At 34.5% G+C, this 22,776-nt stretch overlaps 1 protein-coding gene across 7 annotated transcripts in view; it reads right to left on the reverse strand.

Annotated features, from left to right (window-relative positions):
* The window catches only part of Fut8 (fucosyltransferase 8 (alpha (1,6) fucosyltransferase)), a 154,032-nt gene that overhangs the window by 51,427 nt on the left and 79,829 nt on the right, over positions 1-22,776 (reverse strand). For 6 of the 7 annotated variants that reach the window (XM_013016784.1, XM_013016803.1, XM_013016776.1 and 3 more), the window contains 3 exons: positions 14,338-14,453; positions 14,053-14,215; positions 10,481-10,595 (listed from right to left, as the gene is read on the reverse strand). In XM_013016784.1, coding sequence (XP_012872238.1) covers positions 10,481-10,595; positions 14,053-14,215; positions 14,338-14,453 — 394 coding nt within the window. Of the gene's footprint in view, positions 1-10,480; positions 10,596-14,052; positions 14,216-14,337; positions 14,454-22,776 lie in introns of those variants that run through there. The other variant, XM_013016810.1, reaches the window with a different exon arrangement.

Here is a 22,776-nt window from a genome sequence, read left to right on the forward strand (position 1 = left end):
ACATCTGTAGGTAAGAAAATCACAGCTACGATGTCTTAAGAATTTTATTAGAACCCAGGGTTTTGGACACAAAAGTTATAAGACAAAGGAAAGGGAAATTCATAAAAGTATTTGTAGACTTCTAATCAAGCTGGAGAGAGAATATATTAATTTTTCAGGTGACATAAGGGGAAAACATTATACTAGACTCTGAAATGAAAAAAGGTTTACATATGAAAGATAATCAATGAAGACAAGACAGAGTAGTTAAAAAAAGAAAATGAATGACTAGAATACTAAATAAATAAAACTGAAAGAATAAAGCCACATCTCATTTTTTCCCAAACTACTTATATCCTTTCTAAAGGATATTTTTGAACATCCAGAAAAAAAATCAGAGGATAGTGAGAAACAGATAAGTTGTATTGGTAAAACAAATTAAAATGTTGCGGGGGGGGGGGGGGGAGAGGGGATCACTACTTCTAAGGAAAGCAGAGAGGATTAAAAACAAGAGGCAACTCTGAGATATGCAGTGATTTATTCTAGTGGAAAGGAACTTTGAAGGAAATCCCTGATGTGAACGAAGTCTATGTTGTACATCACTGTTAAAGAAACAACAAACGTAAGAGTTACAAAGTCTATAAAAAGTTTTGTAATCTTCAAATTTCTTATCAAATAACATGTCAATGGTCATGATTCCATTTTACACTACCAAGCTGAAAGCTAGAGGTGTGACTTGTCCATGGGAAAAAATGTAAAGGAGAGGCCTCACTACCAAAGAAAGCTTCCCTTTAATTGTTCCACTACTTGACTAGGGTAGTTGTTTCTGGTAATAAAATGCATTTTTTTCTTATTTAATGCACTCATATAAAATGCCTACCAGTTATGCAAGACTGCAGCAATGTGGCTGTTTTATACTGGGAGTCTCATCAATTGTCCCCTCCACTAACACTCCTCCCACCTCACACATGTGGAATTCTGATAAAGTTAGTGGAGGAAGCTCACTAGGAAGTACTTCTTATCTGGGAATGGAAAAATGAGAGAATACAGATACAAAATGTCCCAATGAGTCACATGGGAAGACTTTCATTCACTCTACTCTTCAGCCTTGAGTGTCAGTCATTAAGCAATTTCAAATAAACTTAAATTCATTCATGTATCTGATATATGTAGTAAATCTTCAAAAATGATAGCAATGGAAAATGAAAGCACACATATAAATAACTACTGGAGCAATTTAAATCTTCTAAGATTGTGATAATTGAAGAATTTTTGAAAAATCCACTTTCAGCTAAAATGAAGGATTCTAGATAAAACTGAATTTAGGCTAAACCTTGAAAGATGTAGTTTATTACATGAAATGTCCTTAAAATTATTAAGTAGTTGTCCAGACTTTAAAAGTATGAAAAAATCAGTTAAAATATAACCTCTATAAAAATCATGTTTATAATGTGAAATTATTTTATATGAGATCTTCTTAAAGTCAGATTCATCAATGGGCAGATTTAGTCTAGCTCTTTATAGTAATAATTTATAGCAATCCAAATTTTAGAAATAGGATATAAATTTAACAAAATACTTCACACAACATGCACTAATGAAAGAGCTTTGTAGAAAGGCTTAGGGTATGATTTTTGTCCTAATGAAAATTCTGCTATGAACTCAATTGTATGACTTTGCTTTAATTAATGTATTTAAAATTGAACAACTCTCCCTGTTCAATCTACCCTTCTCTCAGAGATAATGATGATGGCTGAACAAGATGATACATACTCCACACTGGTATGAACTACCATATCATTTATAATCTGAGAGGCTTTTTTCACACTGGGTGAATACAATTTGGGGAAAATGGTTGGGACTGAACCCAGGACTCCATACATGCTAAGCACATGTTTACTCAAGCTACATTCCCAGTCTAAATCATAGATTTTTACTATTTATAAAGGTTTTCCTTACAAAACTAAAGTATTCTTAGGACAAATGTTTAAGGCACAATGTAATTCCCTCCCTTTATCTGTCCAGGGTTACTATGAAACAAAAACATTACAGGAAAAGGCTAAATCAACAAGAAATGAAAAGATTTAGTCATTATAAACTAGACATAACCATGTCAAATTTCTCTTATAGTGAATGCTCAATGACTATACTTCAGCCTATTTACATTTTAAAAAGACAAAAAGAAGATAACCACAATCACAAAAATAAGTAAGTAGTGTACAATCCAGAATTTAGAATTCAGACCTCACAATCTATTTTCCACTGTCCTTATCTATTCTTCCAAGATGTCTTTAACGCAAGATGTAGCAAAAAGTTCAGGCTTAGAATGCCTTATATGGCTACTTTTGTAAGTTTAGGATTAAGAATCAGAACCCTAGGGAATCATTCCAGCAACTCTCTTGAGAACATTTCTTCCTGAAAGGAGATAAGCTACAGATAGCTCCCATTTACAATGAGGAGAGTTCAGTAAAAACAAAGGAATGTATTAGGCCAGGTAAGTTAAATTTTACTGTGCTCTCCGTCTAAACACAAGACTATAAAGAGGTTTTTAATTTATTTGCTTAAAACGATTTGCAACATCCAGTTTGTGGTGATAAGGAAAAAAAGATTCATTAATAGTGAGGTGAAAACATTTCATTGTATTGGAAACAATGTAATTTTCTCTAAAATTATTTTCAAAACCAAAGCTGAAAAGGTAATGAAGCAAATAAGTGAACTGAAGCACTGCATGGTGGTAATTAAAATGAAGACTTTGGGCACACTTAACATCCATGAAAGAGGAAGGTAAAAGGCATTCTCCTTTTTAAAAGCCAAGACTGAAAATTAACTCCCTAACAACATATTACAGAAATATTTCCCCAGCAAAGTTAAGACCGTATGAAGGTGTCCTTTCCAATCCTGAAACAGTGATCAGCTGTAAGTAATAACAGCAACACGACAGCCCAGACAAAAGAAATTACCAAGTGTTTTAGGAAATCAAATTCCTTCTAAGTATTGTGTAAATCCAGTAGAAAATAATAGATAAATGAGAGACATTTAAGGAACTGCTATACTGTTCCAGGTGGTCCCTAGAAAGCCTCCAAATCAGACTCCTAATGATGAGTACACCAGAACAATCTTGGTAATATATTCTACAAGGGCCATAAAAAAATCTGAAGAGCCAGATTCTGCCCATCCTGTGTGTGTGTGGGTGGGTGTGTCACACCCACCCACCCACATACACACACACACACACACACACACACACATACACAAAAGATCTATCTCCTCAAGTATTTCAACTTTTCTTCACAAGTTTACAACTCCAATTCCCAGGTCTTAGAATCAGCTTAAGTAGTAAAGTTAAAATAAACAGCATGCTTAGAATATTAAGACTAAATTCTAGAAAGATCCTCCCTACCATTTCAGAATCATGTTTTCCTCAAAAGGCAGGTACTCTTTTTTAAAAAACTGGAGAAAGAAGGGAGGAAAAAGAGGGGAAAAAAGGAAACAGTAAAAGTGCCCACATGCCAAAGAAATGTAAGCCTTAGGGAAGATAATGAGATGAAATAGTTGCAAAAGGGAAACTGGATGGCACTATTCCTTGCAAAGACTGCAGTAGTTTTATTTTAAATGAAAGGCAGAGTAAGTTTTGTTATTTTGCTGGCTTTTCTATTCCACACAATGACATCCTTCTGGGTAGTATTGGTACTTACGGCACTTAGCTACTCACTGGATTTATCGAACAATAAATTAAATTACATGTCTCTAGGAGGGAGAAAATTCTCATCTCTCTATGCAACTGCCCCTACACCGAGCTGGGTCTTCTGCTTTAAACAGAACAACAACCATGGTTTTATCTGAGCATGAGGCCCTGGCCTATTGCTAGTTATCTCAGCTATTTGCAATATGTATTTTCTTATTATTTCATCAAGCCAGCAAGAGAGAGTACTTATAGGTACTCTGCTGATGAAAAGGAGTCTCCATGAAACGTAGTGTAAACGCCACCTTCTACTACCTAGAAGCAAGTCACAAATAAGTTCCACACTAAAGAGAAGAAATTACACAAAGGCACTGGCAAAAGAAGTGATCAAAAGCCTCCAGTTTAGAATCTACCATGGAAGAATTAATTAAGTAAAAAGCAATTTTGGAAGATTATGAATTCAATTTCTTTAATCTTGAACAGGTTCTTAATGTTTGTGGTGTTCAAAGTAGTCTATTTATCTAAGGTATAAAATCCCATGGATAAAGGTTTTTCTTTTGTAAAATATCTCCTTATAGTCTTTTAAATGTCTATAGTGAGAACCTCTCATTCATTTAATACTTTAATATATATTGTCATATGTTAACCTTAATTTATATTAGATCTTCATTTTCTTTGTTACCTTACTAAGTGTTGCCTTTTGTTTTTTGCTCCTTGGTAGTACTGGGGCTTGAATTCAGGGTCTCATGCTTGCTTGCTTGCTGAGCTGGCACTGTACCACTTGAGACACACTACCAGCCTGGTTTTTTCTTGTTTGTTATTTCTGACCAGGTTGCCTTCAAAATACAATCCTCTGTATCTTAGCTTCATAAGTAACTAGGATTATAGGCATGAGCCAACCACATTCAGCAATTTTATTGACTAAAAAACAACAACTGTTTTGTTTGTCACCCTTCTCTTTTTAACTTCCACCCTTTATAATTTCCTTCTTTCTTCTCATTTAGGATTAATCTTGCTCCTTTTAACAGGCTTTTCTCTTTTGTGTGGTAGAAGCTAATATTGTTTGCTTGAGAACTTTTCCATCTATAAGCACTTAAGTACTATAAATGTCCCTCTAGACTCTACTTTAGCTGATTTGTTGCATTGCATTTTCATATTCATTGAGTTGATTGTATCATTTTATTTGATAAAATACTTCTTCATTATCTCATGGTCTATTTAGAAATGAATTATTGAACTTTCAAATGTTTAGAAATGACTTTATTATTTTTCTTCATTTATAATTTATGATTTGATAAAGGAATAAACTTCTGTGATTTTACCATTTTATGTTTGTTTTACTATTCAGGATATGATGTACTTAAGTATATGTACAATACATACTTGTTAAGAATGTATTTTTTGCTCTTGTTGGGTGAAATATGCTACAATTGTTTGCTCATTCCCATTGGTTGACAATTATTCAGTTCTTCTATGTATTTGCTTATTTTCTGCCTGGTACTTCTATCAGTCACTGACAGCAATGATAAAATCTTCAATTGTATTTTGCTATTCTCTTTTCAGATCTTATAGATTTTGTTTCATGTGTTTTGAAGTTCTCTTATTAAGCACACATAGAATTAAACATTTATAAGTTGATCATGCTATCATTGCTATATATTCCTTTGTCCTTTTGATTATTGTTTGAATAGTACATCATTCCATTATTTTACTTGAATCTAAGTCATATATAAGAAGTGAGTTTCTGCTGGGCACCATGGCTCACATCTATAATCCTAAATACTCAGGAGGCTGAGATCTGAGGATCATGGTCCAATGCCAGCCTGGGAAATAAAGTCTTTGGGACTCTTATTGCCAGTTAACCATCTAAAAACCAGAAGTGGAGCTGTGGTTTGTAGATCACTGGTTGTGAGCAAAAAACCTCGGGGACAGTGCCTAGGCCCTGAGTCAAGCCTCAATGTTGGGAAGAAAGGGAGGGAGGGAGAGAGGAAGGGAGGAAGGGAGGAAAGGAGGGAGGGAGGAAGGAAGGAAGGAAAGAAGAGAGGGAGGGAGGGACGAAGGAAGGAAGGAAGGAAGGAAGGAAGGAAGGAAGGAAGGAAGGAGGGAAAAAGGAAGGAAGGAAGGAAGGAGGGAAAAAGGAAGGAAGGAAGGAAAGAAGGAAGGAAGGAAGGAAGGAGAAAAAGAGAGAAAGAATTTGGGACAAAATATAGTTGAGTCTTAAATACCTATTTTACTAAAATGAAAAAAAAGGGACTGTTTTCCAATTTTTGTCTTGGAGTCTTCTCTTCCTCTGTCCCCTCCCCTTTGCTGCACTTCCCTCCTTTCCTCAATCTTAATGAGAAACAACAATAAATATCATTAATGCTATTAAAAAACTAGTGAAACTCAAAGATCAGTAGTTCCAAATAATCAATGAAAGTAACATAAAATTATGTGAATTATTTATCAAGAATACAGATATTTAAGTGATAAAACCTTGCCAATTAGACATAAATATTAAAAAACATTTGCTTTTAATGTTCTCTTTTCCTATTATTTTGTACACAGATACAAATTATTATGATCTTTCAAATCACTAGTGTAATTTCAAATGATCTATAAGTATATTGCCAAGATTAACTCATTCATCTGAACAACTTCTCATAGTAATAATATTATCATGATCCACAGAAAAAGAGTAGAGCAATGTCTTTATGAGCAGTAAGCTTGAGACAGAAAAAAGTATTACAAAATCATAACCACAATTTTAATATCAAATAATACTTACAATATTTATGTCTGTGATGTGGGTCCAAAAGTTAGAGAAAAATGCCCAGTGTAGCTAGATTTTAAGGCTCAATACAATTTTTAAATGAGTTTCTTGATTAATTAAAATCATATCAATCTATGGGGAAAATAATCTGTAAGTATTCAATATACCAGGCATCTATAATTCTTAGCCAAACCAGTTAATGGACTAAACAAGGAAAGCATTTACAAAATTTCCAATAGTAAGTAAATGAATTGCTTAATTTTGTATAGATATCAAACAAAGATTTCTTCATTTATTCTCTCTCTTTTTATCTCATAGCAGTACTGGGGTTTGAACTTAGGGCAAAATATTTGCTAGGCTGACAGCATACCACTCAAGCCACATCTCTGCCTTTTACTGGTTTTGAAAATAAACTTTAGTCAAGTTTTCTACTAAGTAGTATTGAATTGTGATCCTCTAGATCTTAGCCTCCTACATAGGTAGGATTATGGTATAAACCACTAGTACTCAGGTTCTTTATACTCTTTAAAAATATTATTCCCTAATATTATGCTCATATTCCAAACGCTACTGCTATCTCTCAGATTCTAAATTAAACTGTATAAAATTGCCTTTAGGATATGGTATAAATGGAACACAAATTAATTCTACATTTAGACAAGGATCCTATTCCCCAAATATCTCATTATTTGACAAATTAATTCATTTTTAAGGCAGCTGTGTCTCAAAGTGTACTGCAGGTAAAAACTTCCAAATAGAACATTATCTATTAAAATCAGTATTCCTAACTACATATATGTTTAATTTTGTTGGAATGGAAAAGAATGACTGTTTTCATCTCTATACAGATAAAAGGAAGAAATAGTGGGTGATTAATTTTTAATCTCTACTAATAATGTTAAAAATATAGTTCCTGAATTCATGCACTATGTGATTTTTTTTGGTTCCTTTCCAAAGTCCTTCCCCAAGGGAAAAACCCCGGTTTCACTGTATTTGATTCCAGTATTCTGCATCTTTTTCTTTTGTAAGTTCTTCCCCAATGGTATAACCCCTGTTTTCAGTGTATTTGATTCTGGTGTTCTGCATCTTGTATATACATTTTTGTAATTTGGGGAGGGAAAGGGTTATAGCGGAATGCTTAAATGGTGATGCAGGCAGACCCATTTGTGACGATGAGATATACAGAACACTATGCTGAAAACGAACTTTACAATGTAGCGGGGGAGAGGGGAAGGAGGGGAGGAGGGAGGAGTTGGGGAGGGAAGTGATGGTTGGGGAAAATCAAAGGAGAAGGTAACAATGAACAATGCTCAATAGGAAATGTACTCATTACCCTACTCATGTAACTGTAAACCCTCTACACAGTATCTTTACAATAAATAACTGAATGAAAGGTAAAAAAATTATATTTAACATAATTTAAATTTGTATAAATGACTTATTCACTATGAAATTAAATTATTTTTACTATAGAAATCTTTCAAAAATAATGAATTCAAGGATACACAATAGGAAAGTAGCACAATTTGAAGTTAAAACACACAAGCAAAAGTAGAAAATATTTCAAGGAGCTTTTAGTCTAGATGAAAAGAATCATATATTAAAAAGTTGAAAAAAAATTTACCCAACTTATGGGTTTTTTTTTTTTTTTACTGAGATTGTTTGCATCTCCTTGAATATTAAACACTCACTTTTCATGGAAAAAAATGAGAAAATGTAAAATAACTTTTTGTAAGGTATGTTTTATTGTTATTGTAAAGGTGATGTACAGAGGGGCTCCAGTTACATAAAAGAACTTGTTAAACACAGAAATTTAAGTAAAAGTCCAAGAAAAATGCTAAGTTGTACTATAAAAGATTATTTTAAAATGCCAATGTAATTATAAATTACGAGTATGATTTACAAGTGAAATTCCTCAATACTGAAAATTAAGATAAAAACTAAAACCTAAGAGAAAGAAAAAAAAGAAGCAAAAGCAGCTGGCAGGTCCACAGTGTAGAGAACTGAACCATGACCCGATAATAGTTTAAAAATAGTGGATATAAAAGTAAATGAATATGTGGAAATAGAAGATGCTGGGAAGCCATTATTATTTCCACTTTAAATAAAGAAAATGGTTCTGCACCACCAGCCATTCATAGTTTATTGAATAAGGACCTAGTTGGTAAGACATAATTATTTCTTCCCTACAGGAGGTAAAGTATTTCTTATTCTATAGATTCCACTGATGAATGGTCATGAGATTATGAGACCAAAACAGTATACCATGATCAAGTTGTTTTTAAATCTGATTTGCTATTTTTTCCCTACTTACATGTAGAAAAATATGTACCTTAAAATATACAGAAATGTGATTAATTGATATTTTGCCTCCAGTCTTAAAGGGAAAGCAGAGTGTCAGTACACAGAAATTATGCCATCAGTAGCAATAGGAAAGGATGGAGTTGAGTATTTTCAACTTTCAGCATTTTTCAGTTTCCAAGAATTCTACAAATTCTACAAATTCAGTCTCTTAGTTCCTTGTCACTCAGTGATCCCATTACCAGGCATTTCAGCTCCTGAACCTATTTGGAAGAGTCCATCAATTCTATTTTCCTAATATCTTTCTCAAGTCTCCTCTCCACATCCTAGGCAAAGTGTCACTTCTTCCTTGTACTATGATCCTTTTATCTTAAATAATCTCCAGGCTTATAATAGCTATACACTGCACAAAAGAAAATGTACTTATCACTGGACTAATGTAATTGTAGTGCCTCTGTATATCACCTCTATAGTAACAATAAAATAAACAAAAAATTAAAATTAGAAATCATTTTAAAAAATGAAAGCCGGGTGCCGGTGGCTCACACCTGTAATCCTAGCTACTCAGGAGGCTGAGATCTGAGGATCAAGGTTCAAAGCCAGCTCGGGCAGGAAAGCCCTTGAGATTCTTTTTTGGGTCCGGTCGTGGGGCCTGAACTCTGGGCCTGGGCGCTGTCCATCAGCTCTTCAGCTCAAGGCTAGCGCTCTACCACTTGAGCCATAGCGCCACTTCGGGCTTTTTTCTTTTTGCTTATGTGGTGCTGAGGAATCGAACCCAGGGCCTCGAACATGCAAGGCAAGAAGTCTGCCACTGAGCCACCTTCCCAGCCCCGAGTCCTTGAGATTCTTATCTCCAATAAATCACCAGAAAACCAGAAGTGGCACTGTGGCTCAAGTGATAGAGTGCTAGCCTTGAGCTGAAGAGCTGAGGGACAGTACCCAGGCCCAGAGTTCAAGTCCCATGACCAAAAAAATAAATAAAAATAAAATGATAATTTCTTTACATATATGAAAGATAAAATTAATAAGGATTTAAAAAATAAAATTTGATTTAAAGGCTAGAAATGAGTTTACTAGTATTTCCTATATGTTGCTATAATGGTATTTAGGAAACAAAATTTCCAGTGACCATTCATTGCTATGCACTATAATGCTTAACCACTGTCATCTAATTTCTTTTTTATTTTTGTCAGTTGTAGTGCTTGAACTCTGGGACTGGGCACTGTCCCTCAGCTCTTCAGCTCAAGGCTAGCACTCTACCTACCACCTGAGCCACAGCACCACTTCCGGTTTTCTGGTGGTTAATATTCTAGACAACCTGAAAAACCTCTGGGTTCCTGTACTGCTCTTTCCCTCTTATGATCCATTGCTCCCATCATCTTTTCCAGCTAGTCTTTTCCTCCATTTATGTGTGTCCAGGTCTTAAAATTACCCTTTACAGTTAGAATCAAATACAACCTCCACATAATTGCCCTGAAGGTCTCCTTCCTCAAAATGCTATAAATATCTCATATACGTCTCTCCTAAAATGTAGCCATGTTCATAATTATAGATTTTGTGTATGTGTGTATAAGAAGCAACTCTTTTAGGGCCAGGACCTTGTTTTAGTCATCTTTATATTTCACTCAAGGCATATATGTAAAATGAGAATAATGTTAAAAGGCAAGTACTAGAAAAACTACAAGCAAGCAATAATTCATACTTTGTATATTGTTATGATTTTTCTTCTTGTTCTACTTAGAAATTACATGCTAATTCAACCTTACCTGGAGATAAGTTATTCTCCGCTGGACCAACTCTGTGAGATCTTTGGCCTCTTTCTCCCGCCAGTCACCTGCTCCGTCTGTTTGACTGAGGTAGTATAGATCCGTCATTATAGACCTATAAATGCAAGCAAAGTTGCAGGTCCATCTTATTCATACTCTGTCAGTAGATTATACAGTCTTTAGAAGAGATCAAAATTCTTCCTAATCATAAAGATTGATGCTTAAACTGATGTGGTACTCATCTTTTATTTTCTATCAAGGCAATTAAACTTTAGTCTCTGGCATCTGAGATTTAATTTAATAGTAAGTTTTTACTATAGAAAAATATACTCATTTTTCTGCAAGTCTGAAATTAGGCAAGAAAGATCAAAGAACCAGAGAGAACTAATTCTCAATTTTAGATATGCCACTTACTTCTTTGTATCTTAGCAAAGTTATTTTGCTATGTCTGAGATTTAGTTATTTCATCTTAAAATAAACATCACCAAATTAAAATAATGCATGTAATACATATGTAACAATAAGTATAAAGTAGCAAGATATGTAATAGGTGGTAAGTCCTTTTTTTTTTTAATGCCAAATGCCCTGTTTCAGAGCTTTTACCATCTGTCTGAAGAGAACAGATCAATAATTCTACAACTCAGAAGAAGGAGCTACTTGTGTTAGATTACTGTAATATGTGATAACTGCATAGCCAGTCATAAAACAATCCAATATCTATTTTCCTCTAAGACCCCAAAGGAGGGGCCTGATCAGAAGTACTCAGTTAATAGATGATGAGAGTAGCCCTGAACATACCTAGGAGGAAATAACAATAGTGTTGGTCATTTTTTTTTATTCCTGTTTCTCAACTAAATACTAAAACATTTAGTAACAGAGCAAATGGTAACCAATGGGAAAGTCATATTTGTCAGCATAGAAACATAAATTCTTTTCCCACATTTTTTTCATCAGCAGTTGTTATGGTTTGTGTTCTTGATGATGGCCGTTCTGAGTACAGTGAAATGAAATCTGTGTCATTTTGATTTGTTTTTCTTTTATGGCCAACATATTGATGTTTTTTTTTCTTTCCTTTCTTTTCTTTCTCTTTTTTCTTCCTTCCTTTCCTTCTCCATTTTCTTCCCCCCCCTTCCCTTTCTTTCTTCTTCCCTCTCTCCTTCCCCTCCCTTTCGTTACCTAGAAATTGGTACTATACTAACAGGGCAGTGCTGGAAATCAAATCCAGAACCTTGACCATGCTAAGCAAGTGTTCTATGACATCCCTAGCCCATTCCAATAAATCTAGAAAAATGAAAACAAAAAAACTAATAATCCTAAGAAAGAAACCCTTCAGAAGAAATAAAAGTCCTAAATAATTTTCCCTGTAATCAGCATCTCTGTAAACCAAAAAATAAATCGTTCTTTTTCAGAATATCTTAATGTTTAAGAGAGACAATTTGCACACTATAATTTGGGCAAATATAAAAATAAAAATAGGTAACACATGTACAATAGTAATGTGAAACATAAATAAATGGGGAAATTGTGGGGCATGTAGTAACTCTTTTATCTATTTTTATATATCCAATACTTTTGAAATAAATGAAAATAATAAAGTTTAATAATAATACACTTTTGTCCACACAAAAAATCAGCAGCCACATGCTTGAGGCTCATGCCTGTAATCCTAGCTACTCAGGAGGTTGAAATCAGGAGGATCATGATTCAAAACCAGCTGGATAGAAAAGCCTGTGAAACCGTGTCTCCAAAATAACCAGCAAAAAGCAGAGTTGGAGGTGTGGCTCAACTGGTAAGAGTGTTAGCAGATCAAGTGTGATGACAAATTCAAATTCTGTTACATATAACACATGCACATACATATACAAACAAATCAGCAGACAGAAACATAAAAGTATATTTTAATTCCTTTTCTCAAGAATCTTGGAAATGGCCAGTATAAGAATATTTTCTATCTACTTCAAATCCTTCTGTTTTGTACATTCACTACTTAAAGGGTTATTTCTCTAATACTTGCTTATGTTTGCTCATTACTTATATTACTACATTGTAATCTGGCCTTGTGGAGTTAAATTATTACCCTATGTTGCATCCCAGATTCATTATAATTTCTATTTAAGAAACGGACACAGCTACCTGTAATTTCCATTTTGTTTTCAGTGAAATATTATTATTTAACATACACTAAATGGCATAATCCAACAAACAACAAAATGTAACAATGATTTACATCCATTTCTCATAAGCCATTTATTATGCTCATTTTTAATCTGTACAAAGCACACATACAAACTATATTTAGAAAATAAGTTTTAAAATTTAATTTCAAAAATTTAATTTCAAAATTATATTGTTTCATTAAAAAATCCTTAAAGATTCCATCAGAAATCAGTAAATCTTTTTTACATACCACATACAAATACTGTATCAGATTATTTGAAAATCTTCATTTTTCTACAAAACTAAAATAAGCAAAGCATACAGGTATAAAGCTCCAGCTAATGGGAGTTTGGTGCCTGGAATCAATGTAACTTTAGAATAATGCCCTAAGGATAGACTTGGTCAACATATGGCCTAATACAGCCTGATGCCAGAGGGGCTAAAAATTTCAAAGGGCAGCCTAATGTTGAACCTAATACTCAGTGGCCCTTTAATTGTATGTTACTATAATTCTGTAGAATCATTAACATTAAAATATGATCCAATCCACTGAGTTTTTTTTGTAACTTCACTTAAAACAACGGAGCAATTTTTCAAAATCATTATATCATTGATGATGTTAATATCTATGAAACTCTTGTTTGTATGAGCAATTTGTTTCCTTTTCCCAGTAGTAGGCTGTGCTAATATAACAATTTTTCCTTTATTGTTCACTAATGAGACAGAAATTGCTATAAGAATCCTACTGAGAACTTAAGACTTTAAATATAACAGGCCAAAGAATAGGTTTCACTGTATTTATGATGATTCTCGGGTATTTTATTTTGCATGAACACAGCAGCACTATAATATTTTCTTTTCTATGGATGATAAACTACATATTATTTAGAGATGTGTAAATAGGAGAAAGAGATTTAAGTAGGCAGATCTCAGGTTCCCCTTTCTATCAACTAGACAGACAGTGATTTAAAAATAGACTTCTTTATCCAAAACTTGTTTACCTTTAATTAGAAATCCTCAGATGTATTATTTAAAAATTTTTAGTGTTTGAATTAGAAATATACTGCAGAAAAATACTGTAACCTTGTAGGAATTCTGCAGTGCAAAACCACACATCCTAACTACTGATTGTATATGAAGGACATTTACTGGAAAATACTTTAATATACTATTGAATATCACTAATATCTTTAGAGTTTATGTCACATAAAGATTCCTAGAAAAACATTTTCAATAATGTTTTCCCATTATTTAGTTTGGTTGATTTGGCAACTGCTATCCTTTGATACCTCAGGTTGTCCACTGTTCTTAAAAATCCTGTCATTCACCATTCAGCAAAAAAATTAAAGTTCCTTTCCAATTCCCAAATTACCATGTATACAAAAGCTCCAATGAAATTACATGGAAAATAGTACCTTTCATGATGCCCTATATCCGAAAGAAATTCATCTGTATGTCTTTGGAGTTCATTCCCTTCTAGAGTCTTTAATTTCTTCAATTCACTCTGTAGAAAAAACCAGAGCTCTTTAGCTCCATTTTCAATTCTCCTTCTAAGGATTTCATGATCTTTCCCCAGACCTACAGTCAAAAAATAGAAAGATCAGCATTTCCCACAATTTGGTAAGAGAAAATTTTCAATTGCTTGTGCTAAATCCAATATACTGAGTAGTAGAAAAAAAAAACAGAGCAGAATCACTCACCATTTCTGGTTTGTTTTTTGTAATTTTCAATCTGTTCTTTGGCCTTAAGAAGCTGCTCTTCTAAAACACGTACCCTTCCTGTTGCTGGCCCCTGATCAATGGGACCTTCTGGTATCCTAGAGTTAAGGGAAGAAAATATAAACATTTAGCTTTTAAGTTACGAAATAAGATACATTCTTACTATGTTATACCATATTTAGTAGCTCTACAAATGGTTAAACATGCCACAAAAGAGGTACCAGCTAAATTTTCTCCACAAATGTACAAATTAACCACAAATACTGGCATAAAAATGAACAAAACCCGAAAAATAATCTCATTCAGAGTTGCAATGGTCTAGGGGTTAATAAACCTTTAAGAAACTGTGCTAAAACCTCTAGTTCTATTAGTTGCAGTCCACAATTTGTGGCAAAGTGGTCAATTCCTCATTAATATCAAAAATGGTGAAGTAAAAGATTAATGAGAACATGTCTTCGGACATATTCAAATTATCAAATACTAAGTAATTCAGTAACAATCACAGTATCAAACTATGTAAACTGGTGTTTCAATTCATGAGTTTAAATTACTAAGCACCGGTTTCATAGGGAGGGGACTCAAAAAAGTAGATGAACTACAGTATAAAAACTGTATTTTAGCTTATTAATTTCTATCTGTAACCAAAACAAATTCCATCCATTAATATAAAACGTCAGAAAATGACCAAGAAACTGTAAGACCTTTATTATTTCCACCTATTTGCTCCATTTCTTTCCAAATTTTGTTTATTTCTAACACATTTGCTTTTATTTGTCTTTCTGCAATATTCTGTATTTTCTTTTCCCATGAATAAATAAAATTTTGTACTATGTTAATTAACACAACAGTCTTCCAAAGATATCCATATCCACATGCTCATCGCTGGAATCTATACATTTTATCTTATATGGCAGAAGAAATCTTAAGTAAATGATTAAGGATTCTGAAATTGTGATACAAGATTGTCCAGCATTATTTAAGTGGGCCATAAATGTCATCACAAGGAGTGATGGATGAGGTACAGAGAGATTTTAACTAAGGAATAGTAAAAGGTTATATGGCTGCTTGCTACCTTGAAAACAGAAGAAGAAATAAGGAATTTTCTTCCTTGGAAAAGAAGTGGGAAAAGGCAAAGGCTGTCCTCTGAACACCTTGATTCTGGAATCAATATAACTCTTAACAGACTTCTGGCCATTGGGAATAAATATATCCATACTTTTGCAGTCCTGAAGATTAAATAATGGTTGATTTTTCTTCCAAACTATTTAAATAAGAAAGTATCTGTGAAAGTATTTACCATACTGTCGGATAATAAACTTTATTAAGGCTATTATGTGATGAGTTCTAATCTTAAAATTTACTCTTGCCCACAATACCTTTAAGTGAATTTAATTTTTAAGTTATAGTTGGCAGAACTTAAACTCAGATCTCAACATAGTCCCTTGGTGCAAATACTAATGAGGTAGCTTTTTAAAATAGTTTTTCTAACATTTTTTAATCTAAATGATAAAGCTAAATTAATTACTAATTATCTACACTACCAATGTTCAGAAGTTACTGTTGCAGCTTTTAGTAAAGAAGTTATTATTGCAGTTTTATCAAAATAATTATAATTTCCCATGAAATTATTGCATTAACATTGAACAGGACTATGAATGAAGAGGCTTTCATCTGTAGATATACAATGAATATCATGATAAGATAAAAATAGTTATTTGTACAACTATCCAATTTATAAACACATATTTACACACATTTACCAATGCAGCATGTCCTGATAATGTAGTTTTCAAAATGGTGTTTTTTAAAAACTTGGTCTTTAATTCCTTTCATAATTAGATGGTTAGTTTCGAGAAAACCATGTGAAAACAAAAATAAAGTTTTACCTCTTGGGATTTACTGTGGCAGCAATATGCTGTAGAACAAAGATGTCATTTTCTAGAATATAATTTAGCGATACAAAATAAGCAGGAAATGCAATGTTCTATTATATTTACTATGCAAAGACATACAGGACCTCTACTTCTGGCTAAGGTGGAGAAAGAGATCAGATTTACTATCCTGCCAGAAAGTAATTAAAATTTAATCATACTATTTTTTAAATGCTCTAATAAAAATGAATTGGGTAACAAAAGGCAGTGCTCCCCATAGAAGAAAAACAAATGAGAACCTTACAAGTGTTCTAACTTACGGCTTTGGGTTTTAGGGGGTTTTGGGGAATGGGGGGAAGAGTACGTTTTTGTTTTGGTGCCAGTCTTGAGCTTAAACTCAGGGTCTAAGCACTATCCCTGAGCTTTTATGCTCAAGGCTAGCACTCTACCACTTGAGCCACAGCTCCACTTCTGGCTTTTTGGTAGTTGGAGAAAGTCTCACAGACTTTCCTTCCCAGCTGGTTTTGAATCAAGATACTCAGATCTTAACCTCCTAAGTAGCTAGGATTACAGGTCTGAGCCTGCTTAACTTACTATTTTAAGAAAATTTTCACTACTGAATATGGAGAAGAGAAAACCTAAGTGGAGCTTAGTCAATCCCTTGAATTTAAGAAGTAGAGTTAATAGTAAAAGTTTGGAGGATGGAGTCTTATAGAGAAGATCCTAAGCCACAACTCCAGAGACCTGCAGAAGTCTTGAGAATCAGCAGAGTACTCATCAACAGAGATAAGGATGTGTTGAGAAAAGGCTTGGGAAACTGTCTAAAGGGATCAGTGAGCTGGGCACCAGTGGTTCACAAATAAAATCCTACTATTAAGAAGTCTGGACTTTGGAAGACTGAAGTTGGAAGGCAGCCAGGAAAGAAAAGTCTGCAGAGATTCTATCTCCAGTAAACCAACAAAATGCAAGATAGAAGGTATGGCTCACGTAAGTGGTAGAGCGCAACCAAAGTGGAGCTGGAGGCTTTGAGGACAAGCATGCATGAGGCATGCGTGCGTGCACGCGCGCGCACACACACACACACACACATGCACACACACACACACACAGAGTAGAGGGAATTAGTGGAAGAAACAATGTTGTATGGGGAGAGTTACTGATCCTATCAGCCAAACTAGAAAATGTCCTAATTCCTGAGCAGTAGATAAAATGCTAAGATGGATTTGGCCTCAGCAGTGTGGAAATTAGTTCTACACTAAATATTCGTTTAGGTCCTACATAACAATTCTTAAAAGCAATAGACTAATCACTTAAAGAGAGATTTCTCAGAAAAGTAAAAATAGTCAATAGACACAAGAAGAAATGTTCAACATCTCTGGCCATAAAGGAAACAAACAATAACAAATGCTAGCAAGGATGTAGCCAAAAGGGAACACTAATCCACTGCTGATGGAAACTTTTCCAACACTCTGGAAAGCAGTTTGGAGTTTCTTCAAAAAAAAAAAAAAAAACTAATTATAGAACTACCCTATGACCTAGCAATCCTACTCCTGGGCATTTATCCAAAAGATCACAAACTAGGTTACAGTAAAGCCGCCAACATAACCATTATTTACTGCAGCACTATTCACCATAGCTAAAGTATAGAATCAGCCCAGATGCCCCTCAATAGTCAAATGGATCTAGAAATGTGGTATATATACACAATGGAATTTTATTCATTCATTAGAATGATATGGTACTATTTTTTAGGGAAATGGAAAACTTAGAAAATTTATATTAACTGATGTCAGGCCCAGACAGACAAAAGTTGCATGGTTTTCCTCAAGTGTGGTAGCTAGAATTAGCTTATAAACAAGTGAACATGTTAGGTGGTTACAAAAGTATTATCTGAAATATGGGAGATTCTAGAGAATTCAAATAGTGTATTCCTTAGAAAGACAAAGCCAAAGACCAAGAAAATAAGCACCAAGTTGATATTTGCAAGATGGGAGTGAGACCAAGGGAGTGAGGAGTAGACAAACGAAGAGAAGAGGGCGGGGGCAAAAGCAGTCAAGAAATCGATGTACAGTCTACAAAATTAATAAAGTAAAAAGAAGATGCAATGGGCAGGGATGAACGGAGTAGCACGGATCAAGATGCATTATATTCATAAACTGCTATGTTAAAGGGCAGCTCCTTCATACTTAAAACAAAAAAAAGGAGCAAACTAGTTACCACTAAATAAATCACAAAAGAATGTGGGTTTTTTTTTGTTGTTTTGTTTTTTGGTCGTGGGGCTTGCACTCTGGGCTTGGGCGCTGTCCTTGTGCTCTTCAGCTCAAGGCCAGCGCTCTACCGCTTGAGTCACAGCACCACTTCCGGTTTTCTAGCAGTTTATTACGAACTTTCCTGCCCGGGCTGGCTTTGAACCGCGATCATCGGATCTCAGCCTCCTGCAGTAGCTAGGATTACAGGTGTGAGCCACCGGCGCCCGGCACAAAAGAATGTTTTTAAGAATATCTGTATGACAACCTGGAGTAAGGAGAAAAATCAATCAGCCAATTCAAAACTGATAAAATTAATATAAAAGCAATGACTGTAACTGGCTGGGCTAGGGATATAACCCACTTGTTCAGTGCTGGCTAATGTGGGGGTTCCATCCCAGTATTACAAAAGATAGAGATATCGGGTGAAAGCCCATCTCTGTGGTAGGACACTAGCATGTTTCAAGGTCCTAGGTTCAATCCTGAGGGGAGAGAGAAAAACAGAGAGAAAGGACAAAGATAGAGGGAATACTAAAAGTACAGTAGAAGCCCAAATTGAACTTAAGAGATGAATATACAATGCTTAAAATTTAAAAAAATACAACAAATGAGATTTATTGCAGATAATACACCCTTGGGGGGCGGGGGCCAGTGCTGAAGTTTGAACTCAGCCTGGGCACTGTTCCTGAGCTTCTTTTGCTCAAGACTAGCACTCTGCCACTTGAGCCACAGCACCACTTCCATTTTTTTCTGAGCAGATAATTGGAAATAAGTCTCATGGACTTTCCCACTCCAGCTGGTTGTGAACCATGACCCTCAGACCTCCGGCTCCTAAGTAGCTAGGATTACAGGCTAACCCACCAGCACCTGGCTTACATTACATCTTATATTTAAAGAGAAAAAAAAGGAGCAAATGAAATTCTAGTTATATAGAAGGAAAAATAATAAAGAGTAGAGAAGAAATCAATGAAATAGAAATAAGAAAGGTAATGGAAAAAAAATCTGTGGAACCAAGAAAAGTCAACAGAACTGACAAAATTTTCCCTACAGGACCAAGAAGTAATTATTTTAGGTTTTCAGGCCAACAGTTAAACTCTACACTACTACACAGATATATAACAAATATTTAAAAGTAAAGACTTAGCCAGGTACCAGTGGCTCACACCTATAATCCTAGCTACTAAGGAGGCTGGATCTAAGAATTGTAGTTCAAAACTAGCCCAAGCAGGGCAGTCTATAAGACTTTTACATCCAATTAATCACCAAAAAAGCCAGAAGTAGAGCTGCGGCTCAAGTGGTACAGTGCTAGCCCTATATAAAAAAAGCAAAGGGACAGAGCGCAGGCCCTGAGCCACAGTACCAACATAATGAATAAATAAAGTGTGAATGAGTGAATGATAGCACTTTTAAATGTAAAATCATTCTTGTGACCCATTTAAAATTAGGTGATTGTCCAGGATTTAGACTTACAGCTACTCTGCCAAGCCCTATGCTGAACAGACTGTCTGATCATGAAACAAAAAGAGTATTTCTCAACTCATTCTATAAAACCATTATTACTCCAATGTCAAAACCAGACGAGTCTATGAAAAAAGAAAAGCCTGGACTAATATTCCTCATAAAGAGGGATTCAAAATTATTTTATTTTTTTTTAACAAAATGGGGTTTGAGCTCTGGACGGTTTTGCTTTTAGTTATTTTTTGAATAGGTTCTCCCATTTTTGCCTGGAGCCAGCCTTGACCTCAACCTCCCTATCTATGATTCTCATGCATCTTGGATTTCTGACATGCATTACCACACTTGGCTTCTTGGCTTGAGACAATATAGGTAATTTTTTGCCTACATTGGCCATAAATTGCAATGGATTATAGGTATGAGCCACCATGCTTCACTTCAAAAAGTTTAAAATTTTTACAAATCAGCCAGGTACTGGTAGTTCACACCTGTAATCCTAGCTACTCAGGAGGGTGAGATCTGAAGATACCAATAACAAAAACAAAGCCAGAAATGGAGCTGTGGTTCAGTGGTAGAGTGCTAGCCTTGGGCAGAAGAGGCTTTTTCATATAGGGCTGACACAATACCCAGGACCTGAGTTTAAGACCTAGGACTGACAAAAATAAATAAATCAGGTTAAAATATTTGCAAATCAAACCCAACCATATGTAATAAGCATAGTTAATATAGTTAAATAAGATTTACCCCACATATTCAAATTTTATTTAACATTAAGTTATTTAAGTACATAACTTATTTAAATTACCAATTTAACTTATTTATTTACTTAAAAGTCAACATTATTTACAATTTTACAAAACACACATGACCATTACAGAAAAGATTTGACAAAATACCATCATGCATGTTAGGAAAAATGACACTAAACTAGGAAATTATTGAATCTCAACTAATAATGAGCATCTATTAAAAACTTGTCTCTAGTCAGGCGCCAGTGGGTTCATGCCTACAACCTTAGCTACTTAGAAGGCTAAGATCTGAAGACAGCAATCTGAAGCCAACTCAGGAAGGAAAGTCCATGAGAATCGTATCTCGAACTAACCAGCAAAAAGCCAGAGATGGAGCTGTTTCTAGCCTTGAGCAAAAAAAAACTTTAGGCCCAGGCCTAAAGTTCAAGTCCCTGGAACACTACCAAAAACAAACAAAAAGAAAAGAAAAAAGAAGAGAGGAAAAGAAAAGGGAAGAAAAGAAAAAAGAAAAGAAAACCCTATCTCCAAATACAGTCACATTCTAAGGTAGTAGGGCTTCAACGTACTAATTTGAAAGACATACCCTAACCCATAGCATAGGAATGTAAAACTAAAACAATCCATTTACACAATATTGTTAAAGTGCTCTGAAGTTAAAGATGCACATATATTATGGTCTAGAATGTGTCCTAGGTAATTACCCTAAAGAAACTTTAACACATATACACAAGGAGACACTAGATGTCCATTAACAGAAGAATGGATAAATTGTGGTTATTCAAGATCCATACTATAATCACAGAGCACATAGATGTAACATTATTATTATTATTATTACTTTGCCAGTCATGGGGCTCTGGGCACTGTTCCTGAGCTTCTTTTCCTCAAGACTAGCACTCTACCACTTGAGCCACAGCATTGCTTCTGGCTTTTTCTGTTTATGTGGTACTGAGGAATCAAACCCAGGGCTTCATGCATGCTAGGCAAGCACTCTACCTATTATTTTTAAAAAACATATTATTTTTTAAAAACCTGTTAAAGCCATATAAAATAACACATGTTCATGCATACATACTTGCAATATCAATGTGGTCAGGAGTATCTACAACACTCAGAATAGTAATTCCTCAGAAAAGCTAGACTAAGGAAGGGAATTTTATCTATTTTTTTTTCCTAACAATCTGAAGCAAATAGGAAAAAGTAGCAACATTTGTTCAATCTGAGTGACAGAGATCTGGAGTTAGATTGTTTTCTGAGCCTGCACATATTGAAGTACTCTTTAATAGCAGAAAAATCCTTTATAAAATTAGAATTAAAGTAAGCAGTTGCTTATCATTAATGAATTTGATTCTCAACTTCAGGCATCATATTAATAATGTTAAAGTATTACCACTAAGAATATCAAGTGGATTATCTTTTTTGCAGAAAAAATTAACCAATTTATTTTTCAGGCAACTTACTCAAAGTTTTAGTCATTGCTATAAGAGTACATCTGCCAAAAAAAATTTAAAAAAAGATCATACATTTCACAAAAATAAACTTAACAAAAAAAATGGAAATCTATAAAGAGAATCAGTAATAGTGTCATGCTGTCAACAAACTACTAAGATTAACATAACATAGACTACTATAAATATGAAAGAAACTGGCTGAAAACTGGAATTATATTCAATGACTCACAGATGCTCTTTTTTCCCCCCCACATAGAATTTAAAGTGGCCACCCATGGGACTAGAATATTCCCAGAAAAAGCACAAGTAATTACATTTATTCAAATGTCAAGGTTTGCAAGAGTCTACCCAATTAGATGCATTGGAAAAGCCAGGTCCTGTATTGAGAGAAAATATTTTTTATTTTATTTTTTGTCAATTGTGGGGCTTGAACTCTGGGCTTGGGTGCTGTCCCTGCAGTCTTCAGCTCAAAGCGAGCACTCTACCACTTGAGCCACAGCACCACTTCCAGTTTTCTTGTGGTTTATTGGAGATAAGAGTCTCACCGAGTTTCCTGCCCCAGCTGGCTTTGAACTATGATCCTCAGATCTCAGCTTCCTGAGTAGCTAGGATTATAGGCGTGAACCACAGGTGCCCAGCTGAAAATATT

The sequence above is a fragment of the Dipodomys ordii genome, unplaced genomic scaffold, assembly GCF_000151885.1.
Source record: "Dipodomys ordii isolate 6190 unplaced genomic scaffold, Dord_2.0 Scaffold2, whole genome shotgun sequence".
NCBI lineage: Eukaryota > Metazoa > Chordata > Mammalia > Rodentia > Heteromyidae > Dipodomys > Dipodomys ordii.